Source organism: Pieris rapae, chromosome 13 (assembly GCF_905147795.1).
Source record: "Pieris rapae chromosome 13, ilPieRapa1.1, whole genome shotgun sequence".
NCBI lineage: Eukaryota > Metazoa > Arthropoda > Insecta > Lepidoptera > Pieridae > Pieris > Pieris rapae.
The window spans coordinates 4532929-4553100 of record NC_059521.1 but is presented as its reverse complement, the minus strand read 5'-3'; the positions used below and the strand labels follow the sequence as shown (position 1 = coordinate 4553100).

Here is a 20172-nt window from a genome sequence, read left to right as displayed (position 1 = left end):
ATGATTACATCTGAATAAAATGCATGTGTAACTAGCGTTTTACAGTTGCATTCGCAAAATTAAAAAAACCGTTGAAATTCTGCTTAACATAATAACACAGTTTTCATATTGAAATACTATCTTCTAATTCTTAATACTTCAGTATGCTCTCAGTGAGTTGATGGACATTACAGTCTTCGTCAAGAACTTTAAAAAAATCGGATACACTTACCAAACATAAAGACGTATCCGCTTTTTCTCTCAAAGGCAAGACGACAGCCTCAAAAGATGCCTCAGTTTTTTAACACCGGACGTTCGGGCCAGTGATTAGGAAATTATATTGAGGGTGAAGTCCCATCTTTTTTCACGAGGTGTCTCGATTGGTTATTAAATCGGACTTACTGTGGGCTCACTTTTAATTGTCTGTTTTATAATGAAATTTTACTTGCTAAAGATTTTAAAATTTTATTATTTCCGCTTTAAGTACAACTTTTATGGAGTAATTACTTAGGACTATATTATATCTCTTTTATACGCTGTAAATGTTGTTTAAAGTTATATTGTGCCAAGTATAAAAAAATAGTAACGACAAATAAAAAAAACATATTTTTTTTCAAATAATAGAATTACACTTGTCTATTGTTTTATTAATATAACAATGTGAAATTTGTATAAAATAAGACAATACATTAACAATAAGAGATTAAGGTAAGATTTAAAATGAAAGTACCCCAGCCATATGGCAAAAGGGTTCGCATAAAAACAAAGTAGCTTATAATTAATATCTACAATTAATTGTTTTCTTTGTTAATATGATGGTATTGTATTTTTTTCTCTTTTGTTTTACTTTTTGTAATTTTGGTTTTGATTGCGTCATTTGGTGCGTGTTTCCTGTCTTTTGATCGTTAAGACGTTAATGATAGTTTCTTTTGTTATGTTTTGAGTAACTTAGTAGCTTAAAAGTCACTAGTAATTTGACAGTTCAATTCCATATACATTTACGGCTCGTAGAAATCACCACCAGTATTTTAAATATAGTATATATCATTAATTCTACATAGTAATTCACGATGCAATTTAATTAGAGCTGTGATAGTTTTTTGTATCTCATATCTAAAAAATAAATAATCTAATTAAACATATAAACATATACGTAGCGTTAGACATAAGATACTTCTTCGAATCGAACCTAAAGGCTGTTCACTAGAGTCAAGGGTTTTGTGGACAATAGACATACAAATGGAAACCAGACCTAACAAAAGAAATACCCAAGTTAATGCTCAACTTCGTTATGATACTATAACCTAACCTACGAAGTTAGCACTTTCTACAATTCACAGATAAAACGTGCGATAAGGTCCTAACTAGGAGATGTTATATTCATTCGTATTTGCGTACATCTACTGTCTATGAACAATACAGTATTTAAACAAAAAACATTCCATTTTTAACTGTAACAAATCGCTCACGACAAAACAAAGATGGCGGGTTTTACATCACAATCGCCAGCTATAATGAACGCTAAACAATATGGCAGAAAAACAGGTTTCCTGCTTTTCATTTAAATGCACTGTTTTAGACTTTACTGCTTCCCGTTTAATAGAAAGATTTCGCATAGATAATATTTATAAAAGTATATTTTTTTTTATGTTTAAAAGACTATCACTGTTATTTGCGTATGTGTATTTCCACATACAGGTATTGGAATTCTTACATTTTCTACAGCGATACTGATTGGTTAAATGTAGGATGTAGGCTTCCTCTAAAAATGTATACTCAATAAAAAAATGGCCTAAATTTTTATATTGCAGAATATGGTAACACTTGAGTAAATTAGGTACGTAGTCAATCTAAAGAGGTTCTCATCAACCATATCATCAAATTACACTTATAAATGTTCACTTAACAATGTATGCAAGTGAATTTAGGAAATAACCGAAAGTAACATCTGGTTACATCTCCTCAATAAAGTTAATCACCAAAAACCGGAAATCCCCGATCAATGATGCACTGATTTTTTACAACTTAACATCTGATTGTAACAGGTGCGGTGCGGGTACTTTTTTAAACATAAACAATAAATTCTACAAGGTAAAGTATTTAAATTGCTGCATTCTAAGTGAGACAGATTTTTAGTATTTAAAATCTACGGGTATAACGTAGAATTATTTATGTCTAAGAAACATCTACTATAAAAATAACTTAATAGTTACTTAACTGTTACTTAGTCTTCTACTGTATAAAAAACCGAAAAATAAGAATCTCCCTCTATCATTTTCTTTCTTGAATGAAAAAATAATTAATGAGTTATTAAATATAAGTACAAATAAATTTTGAGATGTGATTTCGTAAGTAAGATTACATAATTTTATAACCAAACGGACTAGTTTAACTTTCAAAATATAGTCGTTTATATCAATTTAATTCACTACCAAAAGATAAAGGTAAAAACATAAAAACGTAAGTTTATGCTTCACCTATTCCCAATTAAGTTAATAAAAACAAAAGAAAATCTCAAAGTATTCCAAATTAAATGTAGACAAAGCGAAAGAGAAAACAATTCTATTTTTGAATTCCTTTTGTTTTTTCTCTAACTTGCCACTTACCTCGGAACCGTTTCTTTAATTACCTCACAAAGATGGCGTGTCTTTACTTTTTTAATTTAATTATTTAACAATGAGAATGTGTTTTGGCATTTTATGCAAATACGGTTTTTGTGTAACAAAATTTCTTTTTGTTAAATTTTAGCATAAATCTATCATTGTAAAGGACATATTGTTCAAAGAGTTACAAGTTTGGAAAAGAACGATTAAAAAGAGTGGCGGAGAGTTTATTGCCAGTGCTTCTCTTTCGTTCTACGCCCTTGATTTGAGAATTGGCAGTAAATGTAGAATTAGAAGCATTTAAGGTATATTTCTTTTTTTTTGACGTTCATAAGTGTACATTATGTTACCTATATGAATAAATGATTTTTGATTTGGTTTGGTTTGATTTGATTTGAGAACACTTAATCAAAAAATTGCTTGACCCAATGAGAAATGACCATCATATATGCATTTTCTACATCTCATACCATAAAAATGTAAAATTAAGCCAGTATTACCTCGTAGCTTATTAGAATTTTATCTGTGGCAAAAAATAATAGAATTCGAATATTCCACATTCAAATTTCGAATATTTAAAAATTAGACATTCATACTGCGTATTCAAACCAATTCACTAGTTTCATAAAGCTTAAATCAGATGTACCATTATATTATAGACATCAAAAGTTGCATCAGAAGTAACGGGACCGTGCAATACCGCACAACTGGTTTTTAGCAAAAATAGATGTATAACGCCTGGTTTTCGTTGCGTGCGGGCATTTCTGACCTTTGTTAGTGGGAAGGGTTAACTGTAAATATCTTCCGATCTAGCCGGCCACGCCTTAAATAAATTGATACTATCTTTATTATATCGCTAGAAAATTTTCAAGTTTTTAATTGATTATACAGTGAAGCGTAATAAACATATTTAAAATATGAAAAAATCTTTCAAGTCCATAGATTTTAATAAATATAAAAGTTTAAAGCAATCCCAAACATAACTGTGCAAAGTGAATTAATTAAAAGAAATCTAACAATCGTTTTCAACTTCTGAATTCAAAGATCGAGATATCGAAAGAAAAACGTTCAAGTTTTTTCACTTAATTTAAACTCAAAAGACACTTGAGATAATTGCTCGCCACCCTGATCGAAGAAAAGCCATTTTCTATTTTTTGGCATTCTTGGCGGGGCATTGTGAGTGAAGAATCGGTGATTAAAATTCAATTTGTGATTCGAATGTGGGGTGATAATTGGTGCGGATTCGTAAACTAAGATATATCTATGACTTTGTCTAAGAATTCTTTTATTATTAACTATGACATACACAAGCCAAATTTTTTTATCACAGTTTTTTTGATGGATATACGATCGAAGCTATACGATCACGAGTCCCTTAATTATTCTAAATACCAGTCATTATATATCTACGATTCCTCTGTTTCTGTTGTCTATGAAAGGGTTTCATTAAATAAAACCTAATTTATTAAAATACTTCACACACCATAGACACCCCATGTCAAACTGCACCCAAAAATAAAACATTGCTAACAATACTGTCCGTTATAATAGTGACCGAAATAAAAAATAAATTGTCTTAGGGTTAAAGGGTTATGCGCAGCTGTCCCTAAAATAGCCCAATACTATTATTATGCAAATTTTTGGCAGGTATCATCTTCCTGCTTCCTTTGTCCGGTTTTTTCAAAGTGACCGATTGTGACGAATTCAATTCGGCGCTCGCGCATATGCCGTTATTACTATTATTATCCCGACGATAATTTTTGTGGCGAGAAGTGATGTTTTATAACGGAGTTTTGGGTAGATTACATATTTTATGGTATTTTGGTGTTCGAAGGGAAATTGAATTTCAAATTTTAATAATGTAGGACGCGTTTTTTGCCGAACTTTGTTTCATGATCTAAAATATATGAAGGAAAATAAATATATTTAATTTTGAATATTAATTATCTGTCTCGTGTCAAGCAATATTGAGGTTTATTTAATCCGTGGAAAAAGAGTTTTGGCTTCTTTGGCTTTTTCAAGAACATTTTCGGAATATTAATTAGATTTAATCTAGTTTTTAAGAATTTTATGAAACAATAATCCCTAATTGTTTATAATTATTTCAGCAACACATTGAGTTTCATTCATAATACATATGAATGAAACTCAATGTGTTGCTGAAATACCTATATAGATAAATGAAAACCTTAAAAAAATAGTAAATGAAGTTAATTTGCATAAATACAGTTATTCTTACGTGATTATTATGTGTATTGCACAGTAGAATTTATTTGTTGGGGAAATTTGTTGAGTGTGATATGGTTGTTTTATTGAATTCTAGAGTCAATGGTTAACATGGAGTGAGTTCCACAAACCTCCTGTAGTAGAAGAATCGAATTTAATTATAAAAGACTTTCTTAAAAGACATAGTTCCTGACTTTTTCTATTATATGAGACGTGACTTATAATAAACTCATTGAGAGAGTAAAATTGTGCAACTCTTGCTTATAAGGTACCTATGCAAATATTGTTTTAATGCATCCTTGCAATACAGGTCATTTGTTTGTGCGTACAAATTATGGAGTCCTACTGAAGGAATAATAATTATTCATGTATTCTAATGTATGCCAACCTACAGGTAACGTCTAGACAAACAGTTTACTTTATTCAATCAATTTATAACTTCTGGTCCCTTTTAACTTTTTAATCCTCCCAATCGGCTTGTGGCTCGCCTTTGAAGATTCTTTTCTCTCTTTTATTCTTTCTAATGGGTAAATACTGTAAGCATAAGCAGTAACTAAATGATATAAGACCATACTATCATATATTACAGCAAATATAAAGTAGAATTAAAAAAAAATATGATAGTATTATTAAAACAAACGCGTTCCAAATTCAAACGAATCAAAAATAATAATTAAAAACGCATTGTGAACTAAAACTAATACAGATTGACAACCGGACCCTCAGGTAAGGGTTAACGTTAGGGTTAATTTATAATAACCCTTTGTTATAGTAACTCTAACGGTCATCAACATATTTTGTCATAATAGCTTGAGTTTGAGACAGTTCTATTTTTAAATTTGATTTGCAAAGTTTTCGGAACTTCCGGTACCATACATGATACAAGACATTATTTTTCATGTAAGATGTTTTAATGTTTATTTTAGTTGACGCGCTGACTATTTTATGATTACACTTGAACGAGACTGTTGTCTTCGATTAAATATTTATGTACACGCTACCTTACACATACAAAAACACACATATATTAAAAGCAAGTTACGGCCTTATCGCTATCAGCGAATTCTTCCAGGGAACCCTAGTAAGGAAAAGTAAAAAAAGAAACACCAACTGAGGGTAAAATACAAAAAGTGAACTACAAATACATAACTTTAAAAAGGATAGTAATAATATTATTAAAATGTTAACACCAATCCTAGGGTTATTAAATATAGTATTATTATTAATTTCTTATAAAATTAATATTAATTTGATAGCGTAAAAATATATTTCAGTAATGTGATGATGGAGTGATAAATTAATATAAGAATTGACTATATATTATATTACCTATCTAGACAAATTTGCACGACATTATGTGTGGTAGAATATGCGATTATTACATTTTATCACCGTAACATTTTTATTATAAAGCGTCTGTCATAGACACAAATGCATGTTCTAAAATTGCTGAAAATTCAAAGCGAGAATTGCAGCAAATAAAAACTAAATATAAATTTTAATCCCTAAGTGGATGTAAAACGCTTTTAAATTTAAACCGTCTCGAAATGAATAAAAATAGCCGCTGAACTACGCCAACCTTCCTCTGTTCACACGATCTTTCACTAAGGTTGGCAAAACTGAGAAGTGTCCGCATAATTTAAAGTATATTATATAGTTAAGCATATGTCGAGTACATGTGAAGAACTTATTGTTAATTTAAATTGTCATTTACGGTTTTATTTCACTGCGGAATTTCGTTTTTTTATGCTTTCTTACTTCCACAACAGCTGGTAATGTTTTAACATCTTCATTTATGAAGGACTTGGTATTAGGCAGTCCAAGCTCAACAGTTTATGGGGCTTCAAACGCCTAGCCTTAAAAATTAAGGCCTAATAACAAAATATGTTTTTCTATGGAACATCTTATAGGACTTTGTTTTAGTATAAAATTCCTTAAATTCGAACTGAAAACCATACAAACATTGAAGTTAATGCTTCATAGTATTTTATTTCATTTAAAACTTCAAAAGCAAAAAAGGTAAAATAACCAAACATCATTAGCGGTAACCCTAGCGCACAGACGGACTAACTTCGAAGAAAACTAACACTTTTCTTTTTACATTTTTCTTGTCGAAACTCCCTCGCGCCCGTTGCAATCTTTTTACTAAGGAACGTGTACCCTTTTCAGGAGTTCGCTGGCTATCTTTCTTAACTTGACTGTTGAAAACAGGAAAGATATAGAGAGGACTTTATTTAATTACAACGTTCGCAAAGCATAGTGTAAGATTCATAAACCAGAGTCTCGTTTCTGAATCTTATTAGGAGGTGAGGACACGTCCATCTCCTATCTCCTATGTAGTTTGTACTGCACAGGAGGTTTGGAGTCTATCAGTTATGCTCTCGAGATCCCGGTAGAATGAGAGTACGACCCTGGAGCCTCTGTAATGAGGTAATGTAGTAGCTACTGGATGAGCTTTGTATGGGTATGACTCACCTTTAAATTCTGGTATTAATCGAATCCCATATACCCCTGCAACTTTTACGAAAAAAAAGGTTAGGGAAATGCTGTATGTACTTACTAAAAGACAAGTACACTTAAAGACAAGTGAATTAGTATTTTCTATTAAATGATACATAAAAAAATGAGACTCAATAATACAAGTATATTTTATTATTAAAACGAAACGTTCTATTCTTTACAGTAATAAGTTCTGTAGAGTGCTTTAATATTAAGAAGCTCTTTTATATCATAAGACACAAATACCGACGCCTACTCAATAAAAAGTAACGGAGTCTCCATTTCCTTCCTTAGTCTCAGAACACTTCTTAAGTTTTTATTTGACCACTGAAGCATTCGCGAGATAGCACTGCGGTGAAAATTAAAAAAAAGTTTAACAGGAAAAAACCAGTGGAATCCATTCGAGATAAAACTTTTCCTTAGTTTTATCGTTGCGATTTCTTGCGAAAATGTTCCCTTTTGGTACTTTCGTCGAGTTAAAATGGAAATGGTATTATAAATTATTTGTATGACGGATGCAACGTAATAGGTATTTATTGAGATTAGGAAAGATATGGAAAAGGACTACAATTAGACCTGTTACACTAGGTATCATTGCAAAAATCTCATAGACAAATTCTATGTATTCAATGTAGGTTAACATTATGATTACCACAGACAAAATATGTAAAATTTCCTGATGCTCTTCCTCTCACAATAGAGATTTTATTGTCTCCAATGACAGGGAATGTTTTATATAGCATGCAGCGTTATTTGTTTTTTAATTTACATGGTATTTAATAAGATTTTCAGCTTCAATTTAAATCTGTATGCATGAAACTGACCACTACGTACGCACACTAACAATTTACATCAGCCAATATCGAAACGCATAAAATTAATTCCATATTAATGCGCTTCGAAATTTAAATTATTGGACGCCGCCCGCACCCCACGTGGGAGGGGACACGCATCCCTAACTATCCCCCACCCCGGGGGGAAAAAAATATAATAGTATTCCACCTGCGTCGGGCGGGCATAGAGTATTGACGCACGCCGCCATTTTGTTGTATTCGAATTTCGAACGCCATTAACGAATTTTTATTGAATGCAGCTTGCGAATTTTATTGCATGGAAAATGTTACTCTATAAGAGATTTATGAATTGAGAGATAGTAAATATCTAGAGATTTTCATTGCATTTTAATCACGAAATCTATTTTCTGTTAGTTAATTAATTAGTTTTTAGATTATTATGACTTATTACTTTTGCACAGCACACCTTTGCGGGCAGTACTAGAGTTATAGTCCTAAACTGTTTTCTACATGCTTTATATGCTATCAATCAACTCCAGAACCAATCATACGCCTTATTAAATGAGAAAACATTCAAGAAATATTTGTTATACACGTCAAAATGGCGCGTAAGACGCGTTCCAAATTCAAAAATAAATTCGTAACGAGCGCACTGTCGGCGCGTCGTGTTTTAAAATCGATTTAATCTGACCAACATTTTTTTATTATTTTTTTATTTATACTCGTCGACAAGCATAGTTACAACAATCGCTTACATGCCTTCTATTGTTTATAGCCAATATACTTAATATAAACTCAAAATAGAAAAGTGCCCTTTTTTTAAAATTCCTTAGACAACTAACCCTTTGCACAAGAGTAATGTTGGATGAAGAATTTGAATCCTACGCAGGCCGGGTTGCATTAGGAAAGTACTTTTGTATGTAAATCGAATGCGTAGGCTTTAGCCGTCGAGACTTAGATACTATTGTTTCCTGTATTTTTAATGATAGAATTTTTCATAAAATACTTTTACAAAGAGAGATATTTTTTAATAAAATAAATAATTAGTACCACATTTAGCAATCTACCTACAGCTGAGTTTAACATTGTGACAAGAAGTTTCGAAATATATTCTTTCAGTGTCAAGTTATACTAAAGTACGATAAAACATATTGCTCCAATAAATTATATTAGGAAATTAAAATCGATAAAATGTACAATCTAACCGAATAGCATCCTTTGGCAACATCTGACAAACTGTGCTAAGGCAAACGCCTTTCCCTTTACATTTATTCATAGAGAAATAACAAAAATAACCATAGACAACCGACCATTCTACGGTGAGCCACGGCGCTCTCAAACCGGCGCGCGCTTAAAGGGTTAAAAGGATTATTAGAAATTGTGAGGGGTCTTATTAGAATGGTGACTTTTACGCGTAGGTTGTATGGCTTGAAAAATGGTTGGTCGGCTACAATAGTATAGAGAACGGTGAACCCGGAAGAAATATTTGCCCATAGACAAGATTTAATCTGTGCGCGGGAAGTTTTAGATGAGGTTCGATTTTTGAAATTGTACCTTAATGAGGAACTTTCTCATTGAATGTGAGAAAATGCGTTCTTATATGAATTTTTCAAGACATAACACACTATATGATACTATAACATGTATTAATGCTTTAATGTTTTTTATTACTCTGTAAAATATAATGTTATATATGTCAAATGTTAAGCTTAAAATTTTGTTTTTTTGTAATTGACTATAGTAGTCATAAAATATAGTAAACACATTACTACAAAGGTAAAATAATAAGTATATACTTTACATAAAATTAATTAAAACATATATAAAAGCCAAAATTTATTAAGCATTAAATAGATATATACGAGTTTTTTGAAAGTGGGTTACCTATTATTCATACTTTCTAGTTTCTGCTTGGTCTCTTAGAACCTCTTTAGCTGCGCCGTTAGATTTATGAAGTGTTTTGACTTTACTCAAGGAGTTTCTATGTAAATACTGTATTTAATTTTTACTGACATTTAAAACACAAACACGACCACTCAAGGATATCTCATCGTCATAATTTCAGTTGCATTAGAATTTGTACAAACTAAAATGAATGTGCGCCATTCAAAAAAACTATAACTACACTACAGTATAAAAGGTTCATGCCTAAAACGTCTCTTCTAAATCTAAACTAGTTTAAAAAACTGAAATACGAGAAAAATTGAAAACATTTAAATTTCGAATGCATTCGAACCGAGAGATACGACGTTCCATTTATCGCCAATAAATATAGCAATCGACCGTTAGCGCGATAAACTATATAATTCTACCACCAATATATCTTATTGCATCTATAGTAGGAAATAATTCTACAATATCTTTCTTTATGGGTCCATGTGTGCACGCATTCTTCACAAACATGCAAAAACACTAACACATTTAAACGACAGCCGTGTAGGGATACGCTACGTATGGCTGTGTTGCGCGTGTCAACGTGCATGTGTGCGTCCGTTCGTTGACCTATGCATTTGCTTGCAGTACAGGCTAAAAGTATGCGTTGGTTTTATTATGGTTTTATTTTAAAAATGGAACTGCGGTCATCTTGGGTTAGGTCGTGGTTAATTTTTCGGGTTATTCGGTGAACGAACCATTCAATGACATAGATTACAATAACAGATCCTACTGTAATACTTTAAAACGAGTGAACTGTTATATCAATGATGAATCGTCAAAACAGTTTCATTGTCTTTTTGGCCTGAAAAAGAAATTTTAAAATTGGAACAGGGTCAGTCTGGACGTCACGTGTTCATGACCATTGACCCATACGGAAGCGTTCTAAATTTAAAATTTAAACTTCATATAGGAAGTATTTGTCGTTAATTTAAAAATAAAGTTGGGTTAGGTCGCAAAATTGACCGTGGACGAGCGTAAATTTATTTGTGCTGAGTTGGGTCAATGGTTGATGACGTGCCTGCATACTTGGTAGTTGCGATTTATCACCAATCTTGAACAATATCTCTGAATATAATCTAGATTTTTTATACATAAAGTCCGTTTGAATATAAGTTAAAAAAAATAACTATACGTGTTATGTAACAGATAACATTTTTTATACACTTAATGGAATGATTAATGTTCTCAAGTTATTATTCAAATAATACTTATAATAATACGAGTATAATTCACGACAATATAAATTATAGACTTGGTTAAAATTTGAGGTTTTGCCCAATTCTGTATTCGTAGCGACATCTGTTGGCAAGTTCTATTTCTCATTTTTCTAGAAAGTAATTAATGGCACACAAAACACATTTTCAATTATTTTGACTATTACAGTTCAAATAATTTTCTAGAACATATTTAGAAATCGGAGTACTCCTGTATCATCACACAGGACCTAACTCGTTACAACAGCTACCTTTAGCTATCACCTACTTGATTGAAATTAACATATTATTTTAAAATTTGATTTAGTATTTAAATACCACTTCCCAAATCAACCGTGTAGAGCGGGTGAAAAGATTAGACAAAAATCTCCGTCGCTGACAAATTGTGATTATTAAACGCAGTTATATCTTATTAAGCAGTTTATGTATAATTAATCTATCAAAGGATAATTTAGACCGGAGTGGTCTTGTCTAGTTTTTACTGCACAATCTTACTTTTAATTAATATTATAAGTATTGATATTATCTATGACCCACAATCACCACCTTGTGTGACAGCTTTCTTGCCATTTACCTCTTAAATATTATTAGCGATACACATATTTATACACATAAAACTATTTTTTAAATAATAAATACATGTATTTAGGAAAGAAAGTAATGACAGCAAGCTTTATATATTAACAAAGTTATTGAGGAAAAACTTCTATGTACATTTGTAGTCTGTCATATATCGGTCCCTTTATAAATATATTTCAATAATTTTTAACATTTACCAACACATACTTAGGTTATTATTTTGTCTTCAGGTGAAAGACCATACAAATGCCACCTGCCAGACTGTGGCCGCGCCTTCATCCAGCTATCAAATCTTCAACAGCACCTTCGGAATCACGATGCCCAAGTGGAAAGAGCCAAAAATAGGCCGTTCCATTGTAATATCTGCGGAAAAGGGTTCGCTACGGAAAGTAGCCTCCGAACGCATACAGCCAAGGTAAGTTTCGTTAAAGTTAGATTTGATTAATCAAGAAAATATTAATTATAATAAGTATTTTCCTTGTAATAAAAAAAAATAATCAAAGTATCAGAGCACAATATGTTCAAAAGGAAAAATACGTCAAACCAACAATCTAACAGGGATTTTTCCCAGAGACAATGTATTTTGTAACATTAATATAAGCTTTGGTTTAAACTAAAAAGTCTTTAACGATAGATGACAGTTTGGACAATTTTCGGCCACTTTTTTAGATATATTTTATTTTACAAAGTCGCGGGCTAGTGATATTTATTTCTTTATTCTTATTCATCTTTTAAGACAAATAGCCAATACATTTTCATTCCAGTGTTGAAAAGTGTATAAAGTAAGCAAACAGATGATTGTCGGCGTCTTATGATATTTTTACAGCCATAGACAATACAACGATTGGTACAAACTGGAATTTTATATTATTTATAAGAATTCATATATTGAATGTGTATATTATAAAATATAAATTGCAATGTACTTGTACAATTGTCAGGCATATGCTTAACTAGTTTTAGCTAATATCGTTTTTATTTAAATTATTTTCTTTCAACGTTATCATGATTGGCTATTTTATTTCCACAAAATTCTCGTTCTAAATACAAAATTCCCTTTGGCAGTTATCTTTAATTTATGCATTATCCTTATTTCAAAATTCAATTTCGACTGTATTTATTTGTTATTACGATGTTGCTAATCTTTACACTATGCCCACGCCATCCCGGTGGAACAGGAGCTTCAGCTGCACCTTGGTGTTTTGCAGCAACATGCGGCGCTCATGATAGGAGGCGCTACAGCCACTCCATGCCCCATATGCCAAAAAGTGGTATTCGGGGGCGAAGCCCTAGTAGAACACATGAAGAACACACACAAGGATCCCAACGCAAGCGGCGTTGCCAGTAAGTTTCTGGACGCCATTTTTATTCCGCGCCAGAAGAAATGTCATCTATGACCATAGATTACATTTCTTGTTAATTAAGTTAAAATAAGCGATCTCTTTCGTCGTGTGAATGACAATAAAACTTGAATTTAGAAGCGAATGTCAATTTTTAGAATTTGAATTTAGAATGTTTAACTTCGCTCCCACGGAAGAGATTTATTAGCTTGTAAGTTGAGCCGCTGGAAGTTTGTTAAATCGCTATCTATTCTTTTACTGTCTTGAATAAAATATATGGTTACCGTTTTACAATGATACGAAAAAGCTTCCAACTGGCACAAAGCCATGAGGGGTGTTGGTTAAAAATCACACCAAAAACGTATCGTTCCCATAGATTATTAGTTTTAGTATAAGAGGCACGCCATTTGTAGCGTCTCTGTTATTGTTTCGTCTTTATTAGAGGGGTTGGATGTTTTGCAAACATTTCTTGTTTTAGACGATTCTTCGGATGGCGTACCGTTCGTTGTCATAACATGTTTTGTTTATCTTATAGCTGAAGATTTCAACATTCTTCGTCGATTGTTTTATTGTTTATTTATTAGAGTAAGTTTGACGGTTGCGTTTCCCTAAAGCTTTCAATAATCAATTAAACTGTGTATAAAGAAAGCTCACTTAAGCTTTACGAAGCGCAGTCGTCCCGTCAAATGGTTTAACATGGAGACTAACTGGTTTGTTTTCTTTTTCTCCCTCCTAACCCACTAACCTCTCCTGTCCTGGTGTTATGGTAGGCCCACCTGCCACATCACCGTACCCAGCGCAAGCTAAACCTATTGATCCTTATGTAGCGAAGCGGCGGACTGCAAATCATCCGTGTCCCGTGTGTGGAAAACATTACGTCAATGAAGGGTCGTTGCGGAAGCACCTCGCCTGTCACCCGGAAACACAATTGACAAGTGGTCTTCGAATGTGGCCCTGTTCTGTTTGTCAGGCCGTGTTCACCCATGAAAGTGGTAAGTTTAGACTTTTGATACCGCTATTATAGAGGTTTGGCTATAACCTGCTGGATTGACTGTGATTAATTTTAACGACAAGCAAAGAAAACGTACAAAGCTCACCGTTTCATCCAACCAGAGTAAAACACTTATACACAAAAATTATGAATATTGAATTTAATAATATATAATAAATAAAATAATTGTAAATGTCAAATTAATAACCAACTTATCTAATAAAATGCTTAATTCAAAATTTTCCATTGCATCATTAAATATATCTACTTGTGCTTTAGTTTTATCAAATTAAATAGCATACAACTGATAAGATGTTTACATTACATGGAAAAATAATTAAATAACTTACATCGTACAAAATACGCGATAAGTTATATAGATAATAAACCTAGATTGACAAAGTCCATCAAATAGATGACATCATCCTTTAGAAAAGATTAATTTCTTAGTACACATATTCATTGCAAACACGAACATTTCAGGTCTCCTCTCCCACATGGAGCATATGAGAATGGAACCGAAACATCAGTTTGCCGCTCAATACGTGCTTTCAAGGGCCGCAGCTGAACGGCGAGAAAGAGACATCCTAGCGGCCGTATCAGCATCGGCAGGTGCTTCTGGCTTACTTAATTTGGCACCACCATCACCAGCCCATTCTGACTCATCCTCAAACGGCCGACTATCTTCTTCCGCTGGCTCGGAAGCCGGTGCGGCCGTGAACAAATTATCAGATCTCCTACGGTCAAACAATGGCCATCAGGCGTATGGTGATGAGAGAGTAGCTGCAATAGCAGCAGCTGCAGCAAACATGATGGCACAGCCCGGTGAAGGGTCCAATGCTGTTCAAGTTGCAGCAGCAAATTTGGTAACAGCAATGCGACAGCAATTGGCAAGAGAACCGCCAGCTCAGACGCCAGAACCTCCACCAGCACCCACTGAAGCCGCATTACGTATACAACAGGCTGAAGCATTGCTTCGATCGCAAGCTGAAGCTCTAAGACTGGCTGTGACCCAGGCCGCTGCAGGACATAACAGTGAGAACCCTAGTCCTTTACGACATAATGGAGGGTTTCCACAACCAAACGAAGTCAGTGGACAGCTTTCCCCTGAACTGGTAGAAGCGTTCCGAATCGCGCGAGAACAAAGATTTGAACAAGCCTTACGATTACATGATCCGAGGATGTTAGGCTTCAACTTACCGTCTCCAGTCCAAGCTGCTCAACAAGCTGCCCAGGCTGCACAAGCCGCTCAAGTCGCCCAGGCGGCCCAAGCAGCTCAGGCGGCTCAGGCAGCTCAGGCGGCTCAGGCGGCTCAGGCGGCTCAGGCGGCTCAGGCGGCACAACAAGCAGTCCAACAACATCACATGCAAGCCCAAGCTGTCCAAGCCGCACACGCAGCACAAGCAGCTCAACAAGCCGCGCAGCAAGCTGTCCACCTACAACAAAACCCTCAACCGTGAAATTTCAACTATTACTAATCCGATGCGATTTCTCGTCGCTAAAATAAGTAATTTAATGGAAAATTTTAAGATTTTTCGTATATTTTTGAACGATTTTTTTGGACGGAGCGTGAAATCGCCTCTGGTTGGTGATTCGTTTTTGCAATTGATTCTAAATTGTTTTTGGGTGCAAAATTATCTAACTATAAATTAGTTGAGTAAAATTGAAACAGTGATTAATGTTAAATAAATTTAGATAGACTACTGGTGTATATAGAGAATGTTTAAAGGATTATTGTGTACATATAAAAGTAAATGTACCTAAATAAAAAGTATGAACAAAATGGAACAAAAACTCGCCCAAACAAGTTATTAGATGTAGCAGATAAATGACGAAATCAGTGCAATTCAAAATTTATTTATTGGTTAATGTTGTTTATTTTAATAGTATATTTTATTTTAGCTTTATTGCTTAGCTGATTAGGTACAAAGGTTATGTGCCAAAACAGAGCACATTCTTTCGCATTTAGCGATTCGCAATATCCGTTGCAATGTTTCCATCTATTTCTAGTTTCAATTATTAATCTAATTTTTTATTTCATATTTTCGCAATAACACATCTTATGCTAGTCAAGATTTATCGCACAATATTGTTTTCAAAATTGTTTTTCTTAAATTTTTTATCAATTGCTAAGAGTTAATTTTATATTTTAATGCCATATTAGATTAATTGTAAATATATATGCATAATGTTGATGCTTCTGTTTATAATCTAAAAGAATACTTTATTTTATATTAATTATTATTTTAATGTAACCTTTATTTACATTTTTATTTGTATAGATGTACATATGAATTATGTTTTACAAGACTGCCGTATTTCTCTTTATTTCGGAGTTGGAAAATAGTAATTTTTCACTGAAATGAGTCTACAGGACGTACACAATATATGGAATATGTTAACATATGTACTTTGACAAGTCTTGACATGAGACATCCTTTCACGGATACAGAATAAGCCCGAACATACACTTTTATTTTATATATTCATATTTTTAAATAAACAATAGCCCACACGATCTTTACAGATCACCGAAGCATTTTGCTTTCAGCAGCTTACCAGTTGCAACAATAGATTTATAGTTTACATCGAAAATCCAAATTCATTCCGTTTTGGAAGACCATTTCCGAAATGGCAATGAGTTTGGAATTTACAACAAGAATGTCAAGTGTTGCCGAATATTCTTTTAATATTATCATCATGTATTATAATTAAGGGCGTTTGTATAATTATACATACGATTATACGTGTTTACAATTATACATCGTATTATTCTACTTATAATCGTACTAGGTAAGGTAAGTAAACTGATTTAATGTACGTAATTATTTCATTCTTGAATTAATATTGGTATAAGGCAGTGATTACATAATTAATGTGAATTAATATGTAATTTAAACTGTCACTGTATCAATGTAAAAATGAAAAACAATGCAATAGCCCAAATCGTTTCTTGTTTATGTGGTGGATTTTTTTTTATTAACTATTTGATTTAATAACTGATTTTCAATTCTGTATTTCATTTAGATACACAAAACTTTTCGGCGTATTATACTTATAATTTGGAGTGCTAAGGACATGTATAAGAGCAGGATATCCGACGATGAATCAAATAGGAAACGTTATACAAATAATACATTGAACATTTTCGACTGACTTATCCGTAAACCAACGGATCGCTATTTATGTAAAAAAAATCCTCAATAAATTTTAATATATAAATAAATTTAATATAACAACAAAAGAAGTTCCTATGAATATTGTATAAATTGTATTGTTTTAAATTTAGATCTTAGTAGAAGGAAAAATTTATGGACGTTTGGTATTTTTAAAGTTATAATTAAACATGCATTAGTACTCATGAGTGTGAGTTGTACAAAACTAATGAAGCACGGATCAGGAATCCTAAATTAGATATTTAGAGCAAGTTACGTTTCCAGAAAAGTGTTCAAATCTAAAGATATGAGCTTGCGTCTTTGCCAAACGATATTTGTAAAAAATAATATATTTTCGAAATACACAAATTTTTAAAGATTTTTTTAGACGGCAAAAATACAATAACTATAGATAGAGACAAGGACGCAGGCTCAAATATAATTTCTGTGATCATCGAAACGGAATAGTTATAACAGATCGCGTCTGACCGAGTTATGTTTAAGTTTTTGACAATTAAATTTTTTAATGTTAAAAAAAAATTGTGAAAAATGTGAAATTTTTTCTACATTTATTTTACGATAAAAATTCCATAGTTAAGCTGTACAATAAATAAGCCTAATTACAGTATATCGCGATCAATATCGCTTGCTGTCAAGAGAATGGAAAAATGCGATTCCATTTCCGAACTCGCATTTTTCCCTTCCTTTGAATTAGTTACAATAGTACTGGATTATGTTGATACAAAATATGGAAGATAGTATTTCCGTATTGTTTTTACAAATGCGCTGTTGGTTCGTTTTTATTGAGAAATGGTCGTGACATTTTTAGTTTAATTGGCTTAATACGATTAATATTTTTACATTTTGTTACTAGACTTTAAGACGTTATCTTTTCATAACACTGCTTTAAAATCGACATTTTGACAATTCATACAAATTAAAAACTCACGGAAATGAAGCAGTTTTGTTGTCTCATATATGAAGAATAAATTTACAGTCTGTTATGAATAATGATCAAAATCATATTATAAAGAATAATTGTATAGAATCTCCACTCGATCACAGCTAAAAGTTTAGGAAATAATACAATTTATTTAGCTGAATGAGAAATTTCAAAGAATTTGGATGAATATTGAAGTTATATTTCATATACGTTACATGTCATAACAGACAATACTCGCGTCCAGCTTGCGATTACATTACATTTTTTATTTTAATGTTATTTAATGTTGTTGAACGCGTTGCATTGTTTCCGTTAAGAACAAAATGCAACGCGAAAGCAATGTTTTTGTTAAGTTTTTAAATCATAAATTGCTGTTGATTTTATTAATCATCCTTATTGACTGTTATCGTTTTTATTTACGCTTCGTAGTTTCTGTTTGTCTATTATTTTTAAATATTTAGCCAAATATACAAGTATGTGTAAGTTAAGTGTAGACAGGATAACCAGGTTTTCAATTCATAACACATAGTAGTTAATACATATATTCTTATGCTTAAGATAGTAATAAATGTAATGTGATTGTGGGCCCTTTTATAAAATACTGACGTGTTTTATGAACGGGCCCATTTGTATGTGGAGTGTTAACAACTCCGCGTTGAGTAGTGACAACGAAATAAAAAAAAAACAAAAAAAAGTAATTAAATGTAATAGGTATCGGTGTTTTATGGGCTATGACCCTTTAGTGTTGCGATCATTTCGAGATAAAAATATTTTCGAACCAAGCTGTGATTCCGTCAATATAAAGTTGGTAATGTGAATGATTTTTTTGATCTTTTGGCGTAATTTTTGAAATGTCAAAACACATCCAACAGCGCATAATTTCTCTACAACGTTGCGACTAGCCGCTAAACTCAATAATGTCACACGGGCATTTGCGTTGAATTAAGAAAAGAAAAATTATCAAGTGTTTTCGCTATCCCAATCGGTGTGTTCTAGTCCTTGTTTTTTTATTTCTAAATGTCGTGAATATACAAAAAATTAAACACTTTTTGACGTGTAAAAATGGAAACGTTTGTAAAAATTCAAAATTATTGTACCTATTAAAATAATTCGGCTATGTATTTAGGCGTTAGTTTAGATGTCAAAATCACGTTTGGCTATTAAATAAATTGTGTATAAATTAGGAAGTGACGTGTTACCTTGATGTTTAGGTATAATGATACCAGTTTCGAAAATCTACCATTTTGTAGGGAAAATTGCACGACTCTTCTTTTGTTTAGTTTTTATTCTTGTATAGAGTTATTTATAATATTTGTGTTAAATACGATGCCATGTTTAACTAATAATTACTTTAAGCTCCGATGTGTTTTTTAAATATTATATTTTTTATAGAAGTTATTATTTTCTTCGACTCATAGTCATACTGTAAAGTTAAGTTTTAGTGTTATAACGTTAATGATTTTTAAATTAAACTTTCGAACAATATTAACCCATTAATTTAATATTATTTTAACAACGTGGAATGCTTAATGTGTCATTAAACCGAGAATAGTAACTATTATTGCCGAAACGGTTAGCTATAATTATTTTAAAAAATAAAAACATGATTCATATTATTGTGTTTATTTTTTCCCAATCACGTTACGCTATAATACAATATGCATATGGTTAAAACAAATTAGAAAAAATCAAATGGTATAGTTTACTTATACTGTACAAAACTATAGATATAAAGCAGGCTTTTTTCTTATCTTACACGAATATAATTTATCCAATATATCCATAAAACTTTTTATTTTATTCATACTAATAAAAATATTATATAGATCAACATAATATACGCATAACAAGCAATATTTAGATTACCTACCTACTAAATACAAAATCTCCTAGTCATATATAATTCAGGTTTTT

At 32.1% G+C, this 20172-nt stretch overlaps 1 protein-coding gene across 8 annotated transcripts in view; it reads left to right on the top strand.

The window, feature by feature from the left end:
• The window catches only part of LOC110997550 (zinc finger protein 135-like), a 77782-nt gene extending 57911 nt beyond the window's left edge, over nt 1-19871 (top strand). For 7 of the 8 annotated variants that reach the window (XM_022265770.2, XM_022265769.2, XM_022265767.2 and 4 more), the window contains 4 exons: nt 12060-12244; nt 13008-13173; nt 13940-14161; nt 14644-19871. In XM_022265770.2, the coding sequence (XP_022121462.2) occupies nt 12060-12244; nt 13008-13173; nt 13940-14161; nt 14644-15620 (1550 nt within the window). In that variant the 3' untranslated portion in view covers nt 15621-19871. The remainder of the gene's footprint in view (nt 1-12059; nt 12245-13007; nt 13174-13939; nt 14162-14643) is intronic. The other variant, XM_022265768.2, reaches the window with a different exon arrangement.
• The last annotated feature ends 301 nt before the right edge of the window (nt 19872-20172 follow it).